The sequence below is a fragment of the Candoia aspera genome, chromosome 11 (genome assembly GCF_035149785.1).
Source record: "Candoia aspera isolate rCanAsp1 chromosome 11, rCanAsp1.hap2, whole genome shotgun sequence".
Classification (NCBI taxonomy): domain Eukaryota; kingdom Metazoa; phylum Chordata; class Lepidosauria; order Squamata; family Boidae; genus Candoia; species Candoia aspera.
Window position 1 is genome coordinate 18,725,563 of NC_086163.1, and position 17,179 is coordinate 18,742,741.

A 17,179-nucleotide genomic window follows, 5' to 3' on the forward strand; every position below is an offset into this window, starting at 1 on the left:
GGCTTCCGCCTGCGCAAGCCCAGGGAATTTCCCGTCGGGGCGGCTTTCTCCCAAGTCTGCCGGAGAAGCTCGATCCGGCCAAAGAGAGAGGAGCCGCATTCGCACGACCACCTTTGCTCCAGCCCAGCAGGCGCGTGGCAAGTTTTCGAGCCAGCGCGTCGGGCCAAAGAGCAAACGGGGTGCGCCCCGCCTGAGCCCCGGTTCCCTGAACCAGACCTGGCGCGCGAGGAGGCGAAGAGGAAGCCGGTGGGGGGGCACCGCCCTGCCTGCCTGCCCGCCTCCGTGGCTCTGGGTTCTGCTGCCTGCGCCTGGCTGGAAATGAAACACCTCAAAGCCGCCGCCGCTCCTTTTATTTCAGGAGGGCCGGGTGGTTCTTTTTTTTTGGAGACTCCAAAAGAGCCCTTTCATGTGCCGCCTGCCTCCAATCGGCATCCAGAGGTTGCCTGCGAGTGGTCTAATCTCCATGAGGTGTCAATCACGTCCCCTGGAGGGTGAAGGAAAGTCTTTCGTAACCGCCTCTGTCTTTGGGAAGGGAAAAAAAGCGGGGGGGGGGGCGAAGGGAGAGAGACTCGAGTGGCAGGGGAGAGAGAGAGAGAGAGGGAGAGAGAGACGCGCAGCTGCCACCGCCGCCGCCCGAGCGCTCCGTCCTCCGCGCCGCCGCCGGATGGATGGAAGGAGCGGCGCCCGCTCGCCCCTTCCCGCCCCGCTCGCCTTTCCCCCCTCGCGCGGATAAGCCCAGGAGGGCGAGGAGGAAGCACGTGGATTTCTAAAAAGGGGGGACTAGGAGGGGGAGAGCCCCCGAAGCTGCAGAGGCGCCGCCGGCTGTCCCCGGGACTCGGAGCGAGCTTCCCCGCCGCCTTGGGTAGGGACCCCCGCCCCATATCCTCGGGGAGGAAGCGAGAAGGCGGGATCCCCAGCGCCGGCCGCGACGCTCGCCAATGCCATCGCGGGCGCGGACCCGGGCAGAGCGATGGGGAAACTTCACTCCAAACACGGTGAGTTGCGAAGTTGCAGCGGGGCGAAGGGGCTGCGGCGGCGGGGGAGAAGCGCCGGCCCGCTTGCCGGGCTGGAGGCGCCGGGAGGATGCGGGGCGGCTCTGGTTAAGCTAGGCTAAACGAAAGGCTTGGATCTAACCATCTTTTTTTGTAATCCCCTCCTCCGCTTTTCCCGCCGGATCTCCCCTAGCTGCTGCTTGTAAGCCTCGAGAGAACCCCGAAGGTAAGCGGGCTCGCCGGGTGGGGGGACTTTCGCCCCGCTTTCGGGCCCTCCCCGGCCCCTCCCCTCCCCAACTTTTCCTGGCGCCGAGAGGGGCGCGCGCGTCCGCCCGCCACCGAAGCGGCTGCGGGGGGAGAAAAGTTTGCGAGCCGCTTTCCCGGTCGCCCGGCTGGCGCTGGCCGATGCCTTGCTGCTCCGGTGGAGCCGGGCTGCGGGCGGGTGGTCGGGCTCCGGGGCGCGGGAGGAAGGGGGCTCCCCCAGGCCGGGCGCCCGCCCACTTCTGCCTCGGCTGCTCCTGCTTCTCCAGGTGACAGCTTCGCCGTGAACGCCTCGCTGGCGCGGAAAGGGCTGGAGGAATGGCAGGCGAACCCCAAAGCCTCCGGCGGCGGCGGCGACAGCGGCTTGGAAATCCCGCAGGGCTGCCCGCACCGGGCGCTTGGCAAGCTCTCCGGCCCCAGGGTAAGTCCTGCCTTCCTGCTCCTTCGGCGCCTCCGGCCCGGCTCGGCTCGGCGGAGCGGGCGAAGCGCTCACCTTTTCGCCGCGGGCGCCCGCTTGCAGCTGGCCCGGCCGGATAGTCTTTCGGGCGCGCTGAGGAGGAAGGGGGGCCTTCCTCTTCCTCCTCCTCCCTCTTTTTTGGGGGCAGGGCGTCGAGGGGCTTTGGGCCGAGGCGCTTTGCCCTGCGAGGCTCCTGGCTCTTTCTGAACGTGGGAAGGTGATGGAGGGGCCCTGGATGGGGGCCCCTTGGGGAGCTCCGGGGCTTACCCGCCCCGTTTTGTGCGGGGCTTCCCAGGTGGGCATGGGAGCTCTCTGTGAACTGGTGCCTTGGCTGTTCTTTCCAGCCTTTCCCCAACTCTGGTGTCCTTCTGCTATGGTGGGCTATGATCCCCATCATGGGGGAAGATGGTTTTCCGTGAGCTGCCTGTCCTAATAAAAGTACCTAGCCCAGCGGTTGGCTCATGGATGCCCTTCTGAGGCTTTTGAATTGAGTTCCACTAGTCTCAGAGAACATGGCCCACCCCAGGAGAGTGGGGAAGAAGACCTCTGGAGGGTCCCACATTGCATTTCCCTGTTGTGGCCTGGTTGGTGCCCCCTTCGGTCCCTCACTGTGGCTTGGCTGCTTAACCGCCCTTGGCATTTCTTTCTGCTGGAGTCCTCCAAGGGTGTTTGGAGGTGGCCAGTTCAGTTTTCTGGTTTGGCAGGGACATTTTCTTTATGGGCCTCTTGAAAGGGGAGTGGAAAGGGAACCATGTATTCTCTGATCTTCCAGATGTTGCTCGTGTATCCTGCTAGCTCTTAATTTGTTTGCTTGGCCTTGGTATGCTGGGTGATTGAAACCATTACGGCTTGTAAACTGTGTTGAGGGCTTAATATCATGCACAGGGGGAGCCAATGGTTTAATCAACAATGCTTAATTAAACTGTGGCTTAATATCATGTGTGAATGCAGCCACCAACTGAAGTGCCCTTTCTTGTTCCAATAGCCTTTAGCCCAACTTCTTTGATTCTGTTCTCTGTTAGATTCACCAAGCCTTCCAGATACGTTGGTTACAGTTCCCATCATTTCCAGTGTCACACTGGCTGAGGATGATGAGAGCTTAATCCTACACAGTGGAGGATATCATGTTGGAGAAGGCTGGGATAGAAGTATTATCAGAATGGTGCCAAGGAAGATGTTCTGCAAAACCACTGTTAAGCTTACAATGAGTCAAGTCCCTTGCCTTGAATTGGTCCTATTAGAAGTTTGCAAAGTGCTTTGCAGCTTGTTCAGAAGTAAATATGCCTAAATGTGAAGTGAAAATATGTCTCCTGATCAGGCAGGTACTGGTTGGATGTCTACCCTTTTGCAAAAGTATCACATGCATTTTCCTGAACATCTGGATTTTGATTCTCTTTTCCCCCATCTTCCAAAAGGGTCAGGGAGGAGAGTCCTAGAAAGTTTTGTTTTCTTTTTAATTTGGAGGCAAACTTGGACTCTTATGTCAAGATGGGGAAGCTGTTGCCATCCAGATGTTCCAGAACTACAGTTTGTCATTCTTTTTCATAGGCGGTTGCCTGTGACTGTTGGGAATTGAAGTTCGTAAACATCTGGAGGGCTACATGTTTCCCACCCTTGCCCTAAGGGACAGCCTTTTATTTCTTATGCTTTAATATTTGACTGGTGGTGTTGGTGTCTGTACTCTTTCGAGCCCTTAGAGAAGGTAATGTTTTGTTTGCACCCTATAATTGAAGGCTATGATTTGGTTTTGTCCCTGGCAGAGACATTTTTTCTTAATTTTCTTTTTTCTTCAACAGGTAGAATGTGTGTGTAAATGATGAATTGGGGATTTAAAAGCAGCTTTATAGATGTCCCTCAAAGTTCCTGGCCCTTGTCTGTTTTAACAAGCTGATATTTATTATTTGCAGCTGGAAACAATGTTTAACCAAGCTTTCTGGTCATCTGGAGACAGCTCTTACTAACATTGAGCACTCCCCTGTAATCTGTAAGAGATTCCCCTGGCATTGTAAATTTAAATAAAGCACATACACATGAGTGTCTGTTAGGAGGGAGTAGTGACATTCCATGCCTCATGATGTCATCATGCAAATGAGGCAAATTATGCAGGTGGCCTCATTTATATGGCAGTGATGTCATCACACACATGAAGCTGCATAGCTTGTTCTGGATACTTAAATGCATTTGACCTTGTTAAGACCAAAATTATCTTTAGGAGGGGTGGATTGTGCTTATATATTTCTTTGATAACTTTAAGGCAGTGTTTCTCAACCTTGGCCACCTTAAGATGTGTGGACTTCAACTCCTAGAATTCCTCAGCCAGCTATTCCTAGAGCTGAGAGAGAGGGACTGGCCCAGGGTCACCCAGCTGGCTTCTTGCCTAAGACTGGACTAGAACTCACGGTCTCCTGGTTTCTAGCCAGGTGCTGCATCCAAAGTTAATTCTAATCAAGCTTAACATGGTGTGCAAATGGAGATGTTAGGACTTTACTGACTTGCTAAACTTGTTGAGTGAACCCAGCCTTCAAGTTAGCAGACATTCCATGTTGGGAATGTATAATCCAATTCACTATCTTGCAATTCCCTAAGTAACCCTGAGGAGGAAATAAGTTATGCATTTGATTTTGTAACATAGTTCCTTCGTAATGGTGGGAAACCATGCCACACCACTGTTTTTCATCATTGTGGCATAGGAGGGTGACCCCAGTGATCTCAGGAAAGGATTTTGGTCATCTCTGACCTAAATGATTGATAAATTATGGACTTGTCATATCTTGAAGTAGTGGTATATAACCCAAAGTTCCAAGTTCACAACATGCTTTGAAGGCAGCCTTCCAAGCTTTTCCAAAGCTTGTTACCATTTTGTATTTTTCAGTGAGACTGATGGGGAAATTCTTAAATGCACAGCTGGTGAATGATCATATTAACTATTTAGTTCAAGGCAGATGAAATCAAACTTAGTTTATTGGCTTGGCCCCACTTGTGAGCTTTGGGGCAATGGTTGCTAGCACACTCCACTGAAAGCCAATCATGATCCAAAAGAAGTTGAGAACCCTGGAATTAAAGGTATGCAGATTACTGCCCCAAATGCAAATGTTGCTGATATACATCATCCAGAAGAGTGGAGACAATACAGAATTGGGATTTTAACACTAACCAGTTTTAAGTCCTGAGAAAAGATTAAGCCTGGATTCCATAACAGGAATCAGGTGGGCCAGACTTCTGTTGCTTGATCAGGGGAAGTGTGGCTTAGTGCTAAGTCTTGTTTTACTAATAATAGCATGAATATTTTTCTCACCCTCCTGGGGGGCCAGGGTTTCTTGGTTGATTCAGCTTTTCATTTCCTCTCACCAAGTCCAGTAGAGTTAATTGCTCTCCAGAGTTTGCTTGGTCAGTGAAGGGTATATATCGTTGTCTTGGGCAGAATCACCTGATCTTGGTCCATCTAGCAAGACTTCAGGCAATTTCCTCCTTTACGCCCTCCCTAATCCTTTTAACTTGGAAGTAAACGATTCTTTGCAGCTGGGGAAATAAAACATATACAGACACACAGAGACAGTGATGCTGCAGAGGCGGAGTTTTATGCCTTTACCAGATAAAAAGGGACTGATGTTTTCAGCCTGATTCCCCCCTTCTTTTTAAACATTTGATATTTAATAAGAAGCCTCGTGTGGTGCAGCGTGGCAGGTGGCAGTATTGCAGTCGAAACTCTCCCCACAACCCAGATTCGATCCCAGCGGAAGCTGGATTCTCAGGTAGCCGGCTCGGGTCGACTCAGCCTTCCATCCTTCCAAGGTTGGTAAGATGAGCACCCGGCTTGCTGGGGAAGGTGACGACTGGGGAAGGCAATGGCAAACCACCCCACTCTATAGTCTGCCAAGAAAATGTGACGAAAGTGGTGTCCCTCCAAAGGGTCAGACATGACTCGGAGCTTGCACAGGGGACATTTCACCTTTCACAGGTATTTAATAGCTATGTTTTAATGGTTTCCTGCCCCAAACTGGGTTGCATGATGTTTGGGGCTTCTGTGGTCTGCAAAATGGGACCAAAGGCCCTGAAATTAATTCAAAATGTGAAAGGTACCCTGCGCTGCCATGCTGTGTCTCCTCCCCCATGCTCTGGGCCTTTGACACAGCAACTATGAGAAGATCATAGGTCAGAAGTGTAACACATGATACGGATGCATATTAATCCATGCAGTCTTCAGGCATCTTTGTTAATTGATTCAATTAATTATCTATTTTTTGCCCTGTTTGTTTAAGGTTGGAAGCTGCCAATTCACTCCTTGCGCCTCCAATTTATTTATTTATTTTCAAAATATGTTTTTAGTTCATTGTAAATCCATTTTAGTTTTAAAATACATTTCAGTTGAAAGGATGGGAATGGTTGCGTGGACAAGTTTTATATGAACTTTGGAGAGCTCTGCCAGCCAGAGCAGTCAGTACTGGGGTTAGATGCAGTTTTGGGCCATTAGTAGAGGAAGCACTGACTGGCAGCAGCATTTAACTTTTTGGGATGTTTTTCCAGCTTTTCTTAGGCGTCCTGAACGTTGTACCCATGAACTTCAGTATTCATAGTAATATAGGAAGCTGCTTCATTCTAAGTCAGACTGTAAGTCCACTGAGCCCAGTATTATTGAGAGTGGCTAGGTTTCAGACAGCAGTTTTTCCAACCTTGTTTGGAGATGTTGAAGACTACTTCAACTTTTGCTATCAAAGTAGGTGATCTGATACTGAGTTACAGGGTAACTCTTGCACAAGCGGTCTTTGGTTTTAAAATATGGCACCCCGTTCTTCCGTCTAAGAGGAGGAGGTATAGTTGTTGAGCATTATCTTCATTTCTTTCCAAGTTGGCGAATATTTTTTTTAGCAAGTGTCTTTCATCTGATTTGAAAGTAAGTGAAGAGAAACGTCTTGAGTGGTGTGTCATACCCAAGAAAACACGTGTATCACAAGGAATGCAGGATACTGATTTTTTCTGCTTTTCACTACTTCCTTGCGAAGAAAGTTCATGCGGCTTTTCAGAGCAAAGAGAAACCCTTGACTGCTATTTTAGGACGTTGGTTAAAACAAAGATGGCAATACACTATGAGGATTATCTGTGTTTTTATCAAGCAATTTATATTTACAAACTTTGCTCTTTCGTTTTGCTTTTTGCATATTTGCCTTGTTGTTTGTTATGATATCCTGCCCTTCTAGCTCACTCAAGACAGGATTTCTCTCCCTATCCCCAGGGGTGTAATCCTAAGTCTCAAATTCTAGGAAGCACCTGCAAGGAAACTAGTGATCTGATTCGGTGACTTACTTCAGCTATCATACAAAACCATAATGCTATTTGTATGGTTTGGCTAAACCCCATGTGTAAGGGTAGCCACTGTGGCTTGTAAACCATGGATTTTTGATTTAACTTCATAAATGGGCCTAGCCTATATAGAACTCTCTCCTATGCTGATCTCTTTAACTGTCCACACATTCTTGGTTCTAGATATCTTTCAGAGAATATTCGTTTAAAATGGGCATGGAGAAATTCTGATGGAGCAGACCAACGTGCCAGTGTTTTTTAATTTGGTTTAAATTGTTCTGTTACTCAGCTGCCATTTCTGGTGTTTGAAGTCTTAGTCACACTGTGGTGATAAGATGAACTGAATTGCCCAATAATCCAACAGAATAATTACTCTCAGATAAGAACAGTTCAGTATACAGGTACTCCTCAGTTTACAACCACAATTGAGACTGGAACTTCCATTGCTAAGCGAGATGGTCGTTAAGTGAATTACGCGCTGAGTTTACAACCCTTTTTGCCACAGTTAAGTGAATCACCATGGTTGTTAAGTGAATCACATGGTTGTTAAGTGAATTTGGCTTCCTCCCTTGACTTTTCTTGTCAGAAGCCAGCTGAGAAGGTCACAAATGGTGATCACGTAACCCTGGACTGCTGCAAGCATAGTAAATACATGCTGTTTGCTAAGTGCCTGGATTTGATCATGCGACCACAGGAATGCTGCAATGGTTGTAAGTGTGAGGACTGGTCATAAGTCACTTTTTTCAGTGCTGTCGTAACTTTGAACGGTTGCTAAATGAATGGTTGTAAGTCAAGGACTATCTGTAGTTACAAGCCATAACACAGTTAACTTGTGGAAAGCTTCCAGCATCTCTGTGCAATTTTTTGCTGGAGGTTAAATTGTCACAAGGAGTGAGTTGGAGAAGCATGCATTAAATGCTCTGTGCTGCAAAATTTGCAGAGTTGGGTTTAAAGAGGCACCTGATGGAGCTGGTCAAGAAGAGATGATGATCTGTGTTTATCTGGCTGTGTTTTCTGGACTGTTCAAATCTGATGGGGCTGCTTATAAATTTGGATCCTGGCAAGCGTACCGGAATGGTTCCTGAATTGACTTTCTAGTTTAAAAGAGGATAAAATGCTTGCAAGAGCAGCAGAGTGTAAACAATAATAATTGAGACTGATTATAGCTGAGTCAAAAAGGCAAAGTAAAGGTAATGTTTCCTCTGAACTGAACTGAGTTCCTGGTGACTTCACGGTCACATCTGCGTAATTCTCTTGGCAACTATTGTAGAAGTGGATTACCACTCCTTTCATCTAGGATGTTCTTTCAATTTCCAGGTTGGCCTATAACTCTGATCTTATTGATGGTCTACCATCCAGGCATTAAGCAGGTCCAATCCTGCTTAGTTTCTGAGGTCAGCTAAGGTCTGCTAAGTTTAGGCACATTTGGTGTGTAACGAAACTGATGGGAAGGGATATTTGGAACATGACTAGAGGCACACAGACATGAGGGCCAAAGGCTGAAAAGTCAGCTCAGGAGAAACAAGGGCTGGGAAAAATCCTGTTTAATCCCCAGGAGAGCCATTGCCCGTTCATGTACGCAAAGCTAAATGAGATGGCAAAGTAATTGGACTCTGTGCCTAAATTTGTGGTTTCTTGGCATTCGACTGTATTGTGTAAATTCTAGCAGTAGTGATATAATCAGTAAACCATGGTTTAGATCAGTGTTTCTCAACTGTGGCAACTTTAAGATGTCTGGACTTCAATTCCCAGAATTCCCTAGCCAGTGTGCTCTTAAAGTCACCAAGGCTGAGAAACACTGGTTTAGATAGCTGTGTGCTCCCATTCATTTTTTCTTTCACTCTTTCTCTTAGAGATTCATTCAAAGGTAAAAACATGGACCAAATAAATGAAGATGTAAACAATCTTAGACATAAGGACTTAGCCCAAATATCATAACTCTCCACATTCAAAATTGAAACAGCTTTATTATCTAGAAAAAAATAAGCCAACTTTGGCCTGAAAATTAAACTGGAGTTCTGGAAATCAAATTGCTCATTGAGTAGTCAGTAGTTAAAAGATCCATGGCTTCATTTAGCGTCTAAATCTAACCTTATCGCCTCCTTGTGTTTGACTGCAAAAGAGGGTGGAAGCAGATCCTTATTTTAGTTGTGTATGTCTTGTTGACTTCAGCAAAGGATCGTTACCTTGTCGTGGTGCTGGAGCTTGAGCACCTCAATGATGCCATGAGCTAAACCGTGAAGGGCCACCCAAGACGGGAAGGTCATGACAGAGAGGTCAGACTAAATGCGATCCCTGGGGAAGGTAATGGCAACCCACCCCAGTATTCTTGCCGTGAAAACTAAATGGATCAGTACAACCAGAGATATGTCGGTATACCATTGGAAGATGAGACCCCCAGGTCGGAAGATGGTCAAAATGCTACTGGGGAGGAACAGAGGATGAGCTCAACTAGCTCCAGACGTGATGACGCAGCTAGCTCAAAGCCGAAAGGACGGCTAGCGGCCGACGGTGCTGGTGGTGAACGGCGAATCCGATGTTCTAAGGATCAACACACCATTGGAACCTGGAATGTAAGATCTATGAGCCAGGGCAAATTGGATGTGGTTATTGGTGAGATGTCAAGATTAAAGATAGACATTCTGGGCGTCAGTGAACTGAAATGGACTGGAATGGGCCACTTCACATCAAATGACCACCAGATCTACTACTGTGGACAAGAGGACCACAGAAGAAATGGAGTAGCCTTCATAATTAATAGTAAAGTGGCTAAAGCAGTGCTTGGATACAACCCAAAAAACGATAGAATGATCTCAATTCGAATTCAGGGCAAGCCATCTAACATCACAGTGATCCAAGTATACGCCCCAACCACAGATGCTGAAGAAGCTCAAGTAGAGCCGTTCTATGAGGATCTGCAGCACCTACTGGACAACACGCCTAAAAGAGATGTTATTTTCATCACAGGAGACTGGAATGCTAAGGTGGGCAGTCAAATGACACCTCGAATTACAGGTAAGTATGGCCTGGGAGAACAAAATGAAGCAGGACATAGGCTGATAGAATTTTGCCAAGACAATTCACTCTGCATAACAAACACTCTCTTCCAACAACCTAAGAGACGGCTTTATACATGGACTTCACCAGATGGACAACACCGAAATCAGATTGATTACATCCTTTGCAGCCAAAGGTGGCGGACATCTGTACAGTCGGTAAAAACAAGGCCTGGAGCTGACTGTAGTTCAGATCACGAACTACTTCTTGCACAATTTAGGATCAGACTAAAGAGATTAGGGAAGACCCACAGATCAGCTAGATATGAGCTCACTAATATTCCTAAGGAATATGCAGTGGAGGTGAAGAATTGATTTAAGGGACTGGACTTAGTGGATAGGGTCCCGGAAGAACTCTGGACAGAAGTTGGCAGCATTGTTCAGGAGGCGGCAACAAAATACATCCCAAAGAAAGAGAAAACCAAGAAGGCAAAATGGCTGTCTGCTGAGACACTAGAAGTAGCCCAAGAAAGAAGGAAAGCAAAAGGCAACAGTGATAGGGGGAGATATGCCCAATTGAATGCAAAATTCCAGAGGTTAGCCAGAAGAGATAAGGAATTATTTTTAAACAAGCAATGCGCGGAAGTGGAAGAAGACAATAGAATAGGAAGGACAAGAGACCTCTTCCAGAAAATTAGAAACATTGGAGGTAAATTCCAGGCAAAAATGGGCATAATCAAAAACAAAGATGGCAAGGACCTAACAGAAGAAGAGATCAAGAAAAGGTGGCAAGAATATACAGAAGACCTGTATAGGAAGGATAACAATATCAGGGATAGCTTTCACGGTGTGGTCAGTGAGCTAGAGCCAGACATCCTGAAGAGTGAGGTTGAGTGGGCCTTAAGAAGCATTGCTAATAACAAGGCAGCAGGAGTAGACGGCATCCCAGCTGAACTGTTCAAAATCTTGCAAGATGATGCTGTCAAGGTAATGCATGCTATATGCCAGCAAATTTGGAAAACACAAGAATGGCCATCAGACTGGAAAGAATCAACTTATATCCCCATACCAAAAAAGGGAAACACTAAAGAATGTTCAAACTATCGAACAGTGGCACTCATTTCACATGCCAGTAAGGTAATGCTCAAGATCCTGCAAGGTAGACTTCAGCAGTTCATGGACCGAGAATTGCAAGATGTACAAGCTGGGTTTAGAAAAGGTAGAGGAACTAGAGACCAAATTGCCAATATCCGCTGGATAATGGAAAAAGCCAGGGAGTTTCAGAAAAACATCTATTTCTGTTTTATTGACTATTCTAAAGCCTTTGACTGTGTGGACCATAACAAATTGTGGCAAGTTCTTAGTGGTATGGGGATACCAAGTCATCTTGTCTGCCTCCTGAAGAATCTGTATAACGACCAAGTAGCAACAGTAAGAACAGACCACGGAACAACGGACTGGTTTAAGATTGGGAAAGGAGTATGGCAGGGCTGTATCCTCTCACCCTACCTATTCAACTTGTATGCAGAACACATCATGCGACAAGCTGGGCTTGAGGAATCCAAGGCTGGAGTTAAAATCTCTGGAAGAAACATTAACAATCTCAGATATGCAGATGATACCACTTTGATGGCTGAAAGCGAAGAGGAACTGAGGAGCCTTATGATGAAGGTGAAAGAAGAAAGTGCAAAAGCTGGCTTGCAGCTAAACCTCAAAAAAACCAAGATTATGGCAACCAGCTTGATTGATAACTGGCAAATAGAGGGAGAAAATGTAGAAGCAGTGAAAGACTTTGTATTTCTAGGTGCAAAGATTACTGCAGATGCTGACTGCAGTCAGGAAATCAGAAGACGCTTAATCCTTGGGAGAAGAGCAATGACCAATCTCGATAAAATAGTTAAGAGCAGAGACATCACACTGACAACAAAGGCCCGCATAGTTAAAGCAATGGTGTTCCCTGTAGTAACATATGGCTGCGAGAGCTGGACCATAAGGAAGGCTGAGCGAAGGAAGATCGATGCTTTGGAACTGTGGTGTTGGAGGAAAATTCTGAGAGTGCCTTGGACTGTCAAAAGATCAAACCAGTCCATCCTCCAGGAAATAAAGCCAGACTGCTCACTTGAGGGAACGATATTAAAGGCAAAACTGAAGTACTTTGGCCACATAATGAGAAGACAGGACACCCTGGAGAAGATGCTGATGCTAGGGAGAGTGGAAGGCAAAAGGAAGAGGGGCCGACCAAGGGCAAGATGGATGGATGACATTCTAGAGGTGACGGACTCGTCCCTGGGGGAGCTGGGGGTGTTGACGACCGACAGGAAGCTCTGGCGTGGGCTGGTCCATTTAGTCACGAAGAGTCGGAAGCAACTAAACGAATAAACAACAACAACATGTCTTGTTGAACAATGGGATTTCCTTTTAAGAGGGCAAACAGAACGATGTGAAGCACCTTGGAGGGCTTAAAGCCTCTTCCTAAAACTTGCTTCTCCAGCAACACGGAGGGCGAGAGAAATCTCTGCAGGCTTTTACTCTCAAGTTTGTTCATGGCAGCTTTTTTTGGTAATCCTTGGTGGGGATTCTGCAATAAAAAGCGGAGAGCTGCTAAAATAGGTGTTGTTTTTATAGCCTTGTTCTTCCCATACCCAGAGAAGTTAGGATGGCTTTTTATGGCTTTCTTTGAACTGGCTTCGAAATTGGGGGCGGGGGGCGCGGGAAGAAAGAGAAGCCGCAGCCACTGGAGCACTGAAACTTTGTAAGGGCTGATCCTCGCTTCAGAAGAAGAAAAACATCCATGCAGTGGTGGTCTTTTAAAACAAAACTGCGCGTTCACTGTAGCCACCTCCTGCTGATCTAGCCACTGGCCTTTTTAGAAATTCTGGAAAGGGGGCGGTTAGGTTTCCTGCATGTGCACTTCAAAACCTGGTTGAAAAGTAAGCTGCAGATGTTCAAGGGGGGCTGGTAGGAGTTTTTGTCTGGGTGCGTTTATTTTTCTTTTTTCTTTCAATGCACGGGCAAACTAGACAGTTCCTGCTGTGGAGGCCTGTGGCACTAGTCTTCGTGGTTCTCAGGAAACAGAAGGCTGAAACATAAGATTAAATTAAAAGTAAAGTAAAATTAAGATTAGAAAGATTAAAATGCAACCTCTGGATCGGCTTACAGACAGGAATGGGACTCTGTTACTCCAGTTCCTAGTCCATTTGGTTGTTTTTACCAGTAATACTGTAGTCCCTTTGTGGTCAAATGTCTGGTCCCATTTACATGGGAGAAGTTGTTGCCTGGGAGTAAGTGGGTAACCATTAACCAGGTTAGTCACATCCTCTTTTTGTACATTCACATGGACAAAATGGAAGCATAGCTATGGCACATTCCAGGGTTAAAATTCTCTTAAATGAGTCCTGGAGAATGCAAGTTGTATTTGCTTCTTTGTTTTTACAACATGACTGTCTTAGTGAAACGTAACATTGGTTGTTGGATGGATGAATAAATTGTATTTTGGAGATCTGGATGCTACAGAGATCAAGACACTATTTTCAGCACCTTCTTTCAGAGGTACATCTCTCTGTGTTAATGGGAACATGTTGCAGTAGTGGACAAACTGATGAATTTGGCTTGGGAAGTGGTTCAGACTTACACTCAATACCATTGTTGGATTTGCGCATTCTCTTAAGCTCTGATGTAGCTTGGTTAGCACAAGGATGGGCAACCCATGGGCTGGAGTGGGGTGGGTAGGTTGCATAGAGAGGTTGGGAAGATCTAAGGGTTTTGTTTTCTCATTTGGGGGCCAAGCTAAACAGTTTAGCCCTGCCTACTCTTGAGACATCTTTGGAGCTCCATGAAGATGAAAAAATTAATGAAGCTCATCCCCCAACTGTAGAGCCTCGCATGGCACGGAGTGGCAGGTGGCAGTATTGCAACCGAAACTCCCCACAACCCAAGTCTGATCCCAGCAGAAGCTGGATTCTCGGGTAGCCGGCTCAGCTCGACTCAGCCTTCCTTCCGAGGTTGGTGAAATGAGCACCCAGCTTGCTGGGGAAGGTGACAACTGGGGAAGGCAATGGCAAACCACCCCGCTATAGTCTGCCAAGAAAACGTCGTGAAAGTGGCATCCCCCCAAAGGGTCAGACATGACTCGGAGCTTGCACAGGGGACCTTTCACCTTTCACACATCCCCCAACTGTTAGAAAGTTGTCCATCACTGCATGTTTGGTTTAGTGGTTAAGGCTCCAGGCTAGAAACCAGGAGACTGAGAGTTCTAGTCCCGCCTTAGGCATGAAAGCTGGCTGGGTGCCCTTGGGCCAGTCCCTCTCTCTCAGCCCAAGAGCCAATCACGCGTAGTAGGAGAGTTCTAGTCCCGCCTTCAGCATGAAATCTAGCTGGGTGCCCTTAGGCCAGTCACACACTCTCAGCCCAACTCACCTCACAGGATTGTTGTGTGGCAAATAGGAGGAGGGAGGAGTATTAGGTATGTTCGCTGCCTTGTTTTATTTATAAAAATAAAAGGTGGGATAAAAATTAAAAAAACCCTAGATATTGTGGTTTGTAAATAATAGTTTATGGCTAGCATGCTATGTGAACATGTGCACTGACACTTAACAAGCCAAGATTAAAACAAATGTGTGTGAATTTAGTCATAGTTGGGGTAGCTTTCCAAATTAGGGAAAGAGTATCAAGTTTGGTGATTTTGATTAGGGTAGGGCCTGCAAGTTTCTTTTCCTCTTGGGCCCATTTTGTTGGTGCCAGATGGGCAGGAGAAGGGCAGACTGGACTTCTGATTTCATGCCTAGGTGAATAGATACTGGGGCCAAAGCTCTTAAAGCTGCATTTGCTATGATGGGGATCAGTTATGCAACACTGGGTAATCATACTGGATCTCTTTCCCCAATTAGTGCAGCAGCTGATAACCTGATGTCCTCCAGATGTTTTGGATACCAGTTCTCACCAGCCCTGCATTTCTGGTGGCAAGAGATGATGAAAGTTAATAACCAGGTACTATGCCAGACTGTTGCTGACACAGTAGTTATGCTCTTGCAATGTGGAGGCTTAATCTCTCTCCTGCCTGGTTAGTTTGGCCTAGATTGCTCCCATGGTACTTGATGAAGGTGAAATTGAGTTTCTGATGGCTGGCAAAGGATGCGGTTTCGGTTGGTTTCCCATCACATTAGACAGGACATTATTTTACTCAACCCTCCCTTGGAAAAGTCAAGTGGAAGTGTCTGATGTCACAGCTATTAAAGCATGCCAACTTCCTCCAACTTAGATTGGGTAACAGAGTTCCAATACTAAATGTGCTAAAAAAGTAGGAAGCACATGCAGTTTACCTGTGGCTGGTGTCTCTGAAGTCTTCAGAGTGGTATTTTTTTGATTTATTCTTTGTTGTTAAAGTTGATGGTTGTGCTGTCCTCCTAAAGCTTTATATACTTGCATCTATTTTCATGAAGGCCATTTGGATTTTAATGGATGCATTGGAGAGACTCATACTGTTTGTCCAGTTGCAGCTAAGGCTGGACCCAGTAAAAGAGATAAGCAAAATGTGTGGTGTAGCAAATGGAAAAATTGCAGGGGTATACTTTACTTTAAAATAGAAATAAGCTTCTTCTCCTCATGGTGGCAAATTAAAAATAATAGGCTTTTTGTTTTTGCGTTAAGGTTAAGAGGCTAGAAAGCCTTGCAAGAACAAAACAAAAACCTCCAGACATTTTTGCATCTTGTTTTACTTGTAGCTCCATCTCATCATTTTTAGGAGATGTGTAGATTTCTCACTGGCGGTGCTTCAGCTGGCCAAGAGACTTGGCTATGGTGGGTAGGGGCACTTCCTTGCATGTCAGGAATTTCACTGGAAATGAAATGCCTTGCCGTATGCATCCTTCAATGGTGCATGACCTGTGGAGGCGCCATCATAAAAAAAGTGTGTCTGACCTTACCAATTCTAAGGAGACCCTGTCCATTGATGAAAGCATTTACAGCAAGCATGTAAATGAATTCCATTTGATGCCTTTCTGCACTCTGCCCTTGCCTGGAGGGATCAGAGATAGTTTATAACAAACTTAAGACACTGTTGAAAATCTTAAGTGGAAAACTGTCTGTTCTGCCTTCTTCAAAGGAGAAAAAAGAGAGAGAGAGAAGCTCCCTCTGTTGACTTGGTGGACACTTAAGTCTTCATACTTGACCACTGTTTCCATCAGTGGTTATTCCTGCCTCGGAAAACCTAACCTACTGTTGCCCGCCAGAGTACGAAGCATTAGCATAGATGGATTATATGCCTGGTTTGGTTTCAGATAGTTTTCAAAAATTCTATTCTACTCATATTTAGTTTCTAGCAATTCAACACCAGTAGTTTTCTATCTGACCCCATAGAGTTGCCTGTCCTTTCATGGAACTCTAAATCATGGTATGTTGAACAAGCTAGATACTTGATTCAGACATTGTATAGTCATGAATCATGATGGTTGGCTTCATACAATTTATGAGCTGTAATATGGGATGCTTTTGGTTTTGGCTAACTGTGTTAAGTGAGCCCAGCCACTTCTCGTTCAGTCAGTACACCATGGTTAAGTCAAACATAGCTAGCATAATTGTATGTACCACCTATGGTTTATAGGGACGCGGTGGCGCTGTGGGTTAAACCGCTGAGCTGTCGATCGGAAGGTTGGCGGTTCGAAACCGCGCGGCGGGGTGAGCTCCCGTTGCTCGTCCCAGCTCCTGCACACCAAGCAGTTCGAAAACATGCAAATGTGAGTAGATTAATTGGTACCGCTTCGGCGGGAAGGTAACGGCGTTCCGTGAGTCATGCTGGCCACATGACCCGGAAGTGTCCTATGGACAACGCCGGCTCCAAGGCTTTGAAACGGAGATGAGCACAGCCCCCTAGAGTCGGACACGACTGGACTTTACGTCAAGGGAAACCTTTACCTTTACCTTACCTATGGTTTGGCGGGATGTGGGAATCGGGCTAAAGAGTCTTCCAGACAGGGAAAGTATCCTTTACTGCAAATGCTAATTGCTTTATGAGATGTACTTTACAGATTATAAGGGCAGTTGGATACATTCATTGTGACATGGTAGTGTGGTGGGAACCTCAGCCATTACGCCTTAGTTAAAAAGCTGTGGTTTTAAGATGCAACTTCATGGCTCATCATAATATGCAAACAAAGAAGATAGAAAGAGCATCAGAGTTT

At 46.3% G+C, this 17,179-nt stretch overlaps 1 protein-coding gene across 1 annotated transcript in view; it reads left to right on the forward strand.

Moving 5' to 3' along the window:
* Positions 1-618: 618 nt before the first annotated feature.
* NKD1 (NKD inhibitor of WNT signaling pathway 1) overlaps positions 619-17,179 on the forward strand; it is a 96,839-nt gene continuing 80,278 nt past the window's right edge. The window contains exons 1-3 of the mRNA XM_063312993.1: positions 619-995; positions 1,186-1,218; positions 1,523-1,674. Of these exons, the coding sequence (XP_063169063.1) occupies positions 971-995; positions 1,186-1,218; positions 1,523-1,674 (210 nt within the window). The 5' untranslated portion in view covers positions 619-970. The remainder of the gene's footprint in view (positions 996-1,185; positions 1,219-1,522; positions 1,675-17,179) is intronic.